The sequence below is a fragment of the Triticum dicoccoides genome, chromosome 2B (assembly GCF_002162155.2).
Source record: "Triticum dicoccoides isolate Atlit2015 ecotype Zavitan chromosome 2B, WEW_v2.0, whole genome shotgun sequence".
Lineage (NCBI taxonomy): Eukaryota > Viridiplantae > Streptophyta > Magnoliopsida > Poales > Poaceae > Triticum > Triticum dicoccoides.
In genome coordinates, this window is record NC_041383.1 from 260991998 (window position 1) to 260998585 (window position 6588).

The following is a 6588-nucleotide window of genomic DNA, read 5'->3' on the forward strand; positions in this document are numbered from 1 at the left end:
TCATGGTCATTGACACCCTCAACAACCTGCAATGTCGGGCTATCAACGACGGCGTGCTCCAATGGCTCACCACACGCCACATGGCATCGAGCATCTCTCTTCACACCAACGACGTGGTCGTGTTTTGCCATCCAGGCAAGCAGGACCTTCCAGCCATCCGTCAACTGCTCAATATCTTTGGCGCCGCCTCCAGGATGTACACCAACTTCGCCAACTGTGCGGCCTCCCCCATCCAGTGCACACCCGATGACCGTGTCGCGATCACCTAAAACTTCGCATGTCCACTCAAGGATTTCCCAACGACATACCTCGGCCTTCTGCTCTCAGTCCGCAAGATCAGCGTCGCTGCATTGCAGCCAATCCTCAACAGGCTAGAGCGCAGGCTCTCACCATTGTGGGAATCCATGATGTCGCGCGGAGACCGGCTGGCGCTCTGCCGCCATGTGCTATCCGTTATGCCCGCACACACACTTCTTGCGATGGCCATCAACCCCCAGTTCTCAAGCAGATCAACCGCCTCCTCCACAGCTTCCTCTGGTATGTCCGTAAAGACGCGAGCAATGGCCATTGCCTCGTCAGTTGGCGTAGCGTCTGCCACCTATCGCCTTGGGGGCCTCGGCATCCCCGACCTACAACGTGTGGGTGTCTCCCTCCACGTACACTCGCTTGTTGTGGCTATAGAGGACAGACACCTCACATCCATGGTAGCACTTGCACATCCCCCTTTGCCCAAAAGACCAGGCCATCTTCCGGGCCTCCACCTCTCCTGGCCAATCGGCGACGGGCGCACTTTCAAATTCTCGGACGACCATTGGCTAGATGGACAATCCATCACCGAGATCGCGCTACTGGTTTATGTCGGGATTGCCAAGCAGCGGTGCAAGACACGTTCTGTGTGCGGTAGCTTGCACGATCGCGCTTGGATTGCGGACATCCAGGTCCTTTTGGCATGGAGAGGGCCATCCAGATGACACTCTCTGATGAGCCGGACCGGATATCCTGGCAATGGACTAGCTCTGGCTCATACACTACTTGCTCATGCTACCAATTTCTATTCATTGGATCCATGGAGGACCCCCACTGGCGCATCACCTAGCGATCTTGGGCACCCCTGCGCATCAAATTCTTCATCTGGCTAGCCCTGCACGGACGATGCTGGACGGCCAACCGCCTTGTGCTACATGACCTGCCTCACGAGCCTACTTGTCTTCTCTGCGATCAAGAATCCCAGATGATGCAACACCTCCTTGCGAGTTGCTCCTTCTCCTGCCAGGTATGGCCCGAGGTGATGTCTTGGTGCCGCTCCACCACCGTGATCCCTAGCCAGGACCATGAGTTCATTATCTGGTTGTCCTCGGCCATCTCCACCACGCAGCACTGCCTTCGACGCGGGATCGCCTCCATTGCCATCCTCATGACATGGTAGCTTTGGAAGCACCGTAACGGCTGCACTTTCCGACGGCGACCACCCTTCTGTGAGCCGAGCCGTAAATGCCACCATCCGGGAGGAGGCAAGACTTTTGGCACGCGCGGGTGCCACGGGACTAGCACTTGTACTGCCAGAGACGTAGATTAGGGCCTTTGTGGCCGGCGCACTGACACCTCCCTATGTGACGCGGCTGCTGACGCATGCCATCCATGCACACATGCTCGACACCCCGTAAGTTGTTGTAACATTTTTTACTAAACTCCATCCTACCTATCAATGCAATGATATGCAAGACTTTTTTGTATTCCTTCGGAAAAAAAAGGAAAGGAAAGAACAAAATAAGTCGCGAGAGAGGAGGAGACGGTTCAGGTCCGCAATGCGGTCTGGGCTCTGCCTACTAAAGGGCGTCGGGAGGCTAACGGGCGACGCGAGCGATCCCAACAAGCAATTCGACTCACCCAAAATTGGGGTTAGTCGATTAGATGAAGCCCAACAGAGTAAACAACCGAACCAAAAGAATGGGCATGAATCTCAGAGCAGCATACTGACTGACCCAAATTTAAAATTGAGGCGGCTTAGGTATAGCTAAGTAAACTAATTCAAATTATCCCCCTACTAGCGGCCATTTAATCCTTTCCACTGGAGCCAATGTGAGGGTGTACCACCCTCCACAGACGATCCTCCATCCTGACCTTTGTTGCCGCCGGCTATAAATACATGTACCCTTTGTGCTCGTCCCGGCTATCCTCTGATACGCAATAGAGAACAGCATGGAGCTCACTCGCCTGAGCCTCGTCCTACTCTGCGCCGGATTGCCACTGCTCCTCTTCTCCCGTGCAGGTAATCAAATCAAATAGACTTGAGGTTGGTGTCTTGAGGAATACTGTAGGTAGGTGCAGTTTTGTAACAGCGGCGACGTTTCTTAATTTACAGAGGCAGGCGAGGTAGGCGTGTGCTACGGCAGGAACGGGAACAACCTGATGGACCCAGCGTCGGTGGTGCAGCTGCTGAAGAAGAATGGCATCACGTCGGTGAGGGTGTACGACACCGACCAGGGCGTGCTGAACGCGATGAAGAACAGCGGCATAAAGATGATGGTGGCGGTACCCAACGAGATGCTCCCGTCCGCGGCCGGGGACCCAGATTGGGCCGTCCAGTGGGCCAAGAACAACCTGTTGCCCTACTACCCTGCCACGGATATCCGTGGCGTCACGGTAGGGAACGAGGTCTTCAAGCAGGCAAACGAGCATACGTCGCACCTCGTCCCGGCCATGAAGAATGTCCAGGCGGCGCTGGCTGGCCTGGACCTGGCCGACGCCGTGAAGGTGACCACGCCGATAGCGCTCGATGCGCTTAAGCCATCGTCGTTCCCGCCGTCCGCAGGTGAGTTCAAGGACGACATCGCGCAGTCGGTGATGAGTCCCATGATTGACTTCTTGGAGCAGACAGGCTCGTACCTCATGGTCAACATCTACCCGTACTACGCGTATTCGTCGTCCAATGGCGCCATGGACATCAACTACGTGACCTTCCGCCCCAACGGCGGCGTGGTCGACAGACGGACCGGCCTCACCTACTACAGCCTATATGAAGCCCAGCTGGACACTGTGTATTATGCGATGGAGAGGCTGGGCTCCTCCAGCTCCAGGAACCACACTATGAAGATGCGAATGCTCAGGGGAAGGCGTGCCCCGAAGCCGAAGGTGCCCGCAAAAGGCGGGGAGTCGAACCCGGGAGGGTGCGCCTACTGCCCACAGAGCCTGGGCTTCACAAAGGCGGACGCCCAAGCCTACACCAATAACCTCATCAAACTTGCGCTCTCCGGCGCCGGCACCCCGCACCGCCCTGAATTCGACATCTCCGTATACATCTTCGAACTTTTCAACGAGAACGAGAAGCCGACAGTCGAGGAGCAAAACTACGGCCTGTTCTACCCCAACGGCCAGCCGGTGTATCAGGTCGACTTCGGGGCCGGCGACAAGACAAGCAGCTGGTGCGAGGCGAACGCAGCGGTCGGGGACGCACGCCTCCAGGCAGCGCTGGACTGGGCGTGCGGCAACGGGGCAGACTGCAGCGCCATCCAGCCCGGGAAGCCATGCTACGAGCCCAACACCAAGGTGGCGCACGCCACCTACGCCTTCAACGACTACTACCAGCGCAAGGGCCGGGCCAGCGGGACGTGCGACTTCTCCGGCGCCGCTTCCATTGTCTACCGGCAACCAGCAGGTGAGCTTCCGCTTCCGCTGCTTCTCCTAGTAGTCAATTAGGTTGTTGTCCGTCCAATACCTGATGATGATCTCACTGCACTGGGCACTCGATGGTTTGTTTGCGGTGACGGTGATAGGCACCTGCGACCTGTGTTTTGATTTTCGGTTTGTGTTTTTTTTCGTCCTTGGCCGAAATGGCCGAATTTCGGGAATTTTAAATTTTTCGGCAAAATCTCGGACGAAATTTCAAAATCAAAATTTGAAAATTTGGCCAAAATTTGGCCGAAATTTGGCCGAAATTCGGCCAAAATTCAAACAAGATTTGAAATAAAACAGGCCACAAATATAGCAGTGCAACAACCATCAGGTTTGATCATGTAAATTTCAGCAAATAAGCTCTAGGGATTAATAAAACTGCATCTGTCCAACATAACAGGCACACATTAGTTATAAAGTGGCCTCCAACATAACCCTTAACAGTCCAACATCAGTTCAACCATCACAGCATAGTTCAGAGTTTAAATAGTCCGGTAGAGCCAACAGACTTAAAGTATTACACATAGAAACAACAGCTCCAAAAGGCAACTATCAAAGTATGACATTGAAACAGCAGCTCCAAGCTTGCCTACATCCAAAAGCTTCTTGATATCCTTAGTTATTCTTCAAGTGCCATTTATGGTTTAGAGAAAACAGAGGAAGGGTCAGGATGGAGGTAGTTCTGCATCGGAATTATCTTCTGCCACTTTGTGCATTAAAAATAAAATGGACTAACAGGACAAGTGGCTAGTAGAACAATAGTCAAATTTATGCATGCTCATGAATCAAATAACAAGTCTACTACAGCAATATAGTTTTTTATTCACCAAAAAGCTTCAGGAGCAAAGGTTAAATGCCTCCATATACTAGAATGATGAATTCTAGTTTACAGTTTTTACTCGAGCACAACAAAACTCTAAGGATACAAAGAAAACAACATAGACACAAACAGCCCACTGTTGGCTTGGACTAGCCATTTGTCAATTGTCATACAAAAGGAAAATCAGGATGGATGTAGTTCAACATCAGAATTTTCTTCTTCCACTTTGTGCATAATGAAATAAAATGGACTAACATGGAGGTGTCTAGTGCAACAATAGTCAAGTGGTAACATTTCAGGATAACATAAATACATTGCTTAACATTAACATGACAACGAAGGCTAGGCATGGATAGAAAGTGTATACATCTAAGAAACTAGCAGCTCCAAGTAACTAAAATTTTCTAAGCAATTATCATGAATCACAAAACACTAGAAAGAAGAGACTTGCCAACAGATTTCTAAGCAACAGGGTATAGGCTGTTGACGCCCTTGGTCTTCTTCTTGACAAGCCGTACAGATCTACGGGTCTCCAAATTGCCATCTCTTGGAGGTGCGTCCTTTTCCACTTGAATTTGTGTCTCTTTTTCCACTTGCATTTGCGCCTCTTGCTGATCATGCATGGATGGAGCATCTTCCCATCCTCACTCACCCCATCATTATCCTCACTCTCACTATCAACAAATACATTCTCTTCAAAATCACATGACAAAAGAACAACGGTCAGTTATGAAGAGTAGGTAACTAGAGAAGCAACCCTTGCTTACTTGGGTGTCCTCACATGAATGAGGAACAAAAACAGTACAACTTAATGCTCTAGTTTAGATACTAAGGAATAAGTAAAATACAACCTGATGCTCTAGTTTGCCAAAAAGACAAGTCAAAAATAATAATCTATTCTTGAGAAAGATACTGCGAAGCTTAGTTCTAGAACCACCACTTAATGGTACCACTGAACATTGAAATTAACCATCGGTCAACATCTACTTAGTTAAATACACAACACAACTGAATTATTATTGGACGTACTGTAGATCTAAATAAATGATCAATTCAAACATGAGATGCTTCTGCAAACATACAAGCGAGTGGTTGGAGGTGATGAAAAAAAACTTTAATATTGCACACAAGCATCATCTCAACAGCTCAAAAACAAGCACACACCCCAGATCTATGGAACGATTATATATTTTAGGATGTTCAGAATAACGTTTGTAACCCACTTTTTTGTTGGACCAAAATAAATAGTACCAGATCGTGAGCATCCTTAGTGAATACCAGATGCATGTGTGTTTCAGATTGTATACCAAACCAAAACATTGTGAGACTCCTTGGTGACTACCAGATGCATGTATATTTCAGATTAATAATCTCACTGTTGTACGTTCAACTCATCAAGACTCACTTTTTCTTAACCCCGTATGATATATGCATTTGCCGAGCCATTTACCAGGGACCTCTCCTAAATCTAAAGCAGCACAAGCAGACACAGATTATAACCAAGAAACAAAGCAACATCGATCTGAAATTGCTCAAGAACTGAAACTGCATACACGTACTGAAACTGCATCAAGAACATTTGTACCTTTCCAGTCAAGCGGACGCCCTCCATGCTGCTGCCGCTGCCCCGTGCTACTGCCTCCGTTGAACTGGTCGGCTCGCGCTCCATCAGCTCCGTTGCCGCAGCCGCCGAGCACCATGCTGCAGTCTTGGAGAAGGGCCGCAGCCGCCGAGCTCCGTTGCCGCAGTCTTCGACAGGAAGTGGATGGGGTGGAGGCGAGGAGATGTGGAGGAGGGCCGGAGAAGTGAGCGCCTTGGCCGGAGATGTCGAGGAGGGCGAGGAGATGTGGCCTGTGCGCAGCGGCGGCGCCGCACACAGGAGGACGGACATGGAAAGAGCGATTTAGGGTTAGGTAGCGTGGGTTCGTGGTTTTGTCTCAGCGGAAGCCTAACTGGAAGGCTCTCGAAGCTGGGCCGGGCAAAAAAAATTTAAACTGGGCCAAATTATTCGGCCGATAGGCCCATATATCGGGCCCTAGCGAGACGGCCGAAATTCGGCCGAAATTCATTTTTTTCGGCCGAAAATCAAAACGCAG

The 6588-nt window shown here is 50.4% G+C and overlaps 2 protein-coding genes across 3 annotated transcripts in view; one reads left to right on the forward strand and one right to left on the reverse strand.

The window, feature by feature from the left end:
• Nucleotides 1–2172: 2172 nt before the first annotated feature.
• Nucleotides 2173–6588, forward strand: part of LOC119363419 (glucan endo-1,3-beta-glucosidase 3-like) — a 5739-nt gene continuing 1323 nt past the window's right edge. Inside the window, exons 1-3 of one of the 2 annotated variants that reach the window (XM_037628767.1) lie at nt 2173–2269; nt 2363–3655; nt 4349–4351. In XM_037628767.1, coding sequence (XP_037484664.1) covers nt 2200–2269; nt 2363–3655; nt 4349–4351 — 1366 coding nt within the window. In that variant the 5' untranslated portion in view covers nt 2173–2199. The remainder of the gene's footprint in view (nt 2270–2362; nt 3656–4348; nt 4352–6588) is intronic. The other variant, XM_037628766.1, reaches the window with a different exon arrangement.
• On the reverse strand, nt 4124–6543 carry LOC119363420. The gene is made up of 2 exons (XM_037628768.1): nt 6078–6543; nt 4124–5185 (listed from the first exon to the last, which is right to left on the reverse strand). The coding sequence occupies exons 1-2, from the start codon at nt 6381–6383 to the stop codon at nt 5141–5143; spliced, it is 351 nt and encodes a 116-aa protein (XP_037484665.1). The 5' UTR covers nt 6384–6543; the 3' UTR covers nt 4124–5140.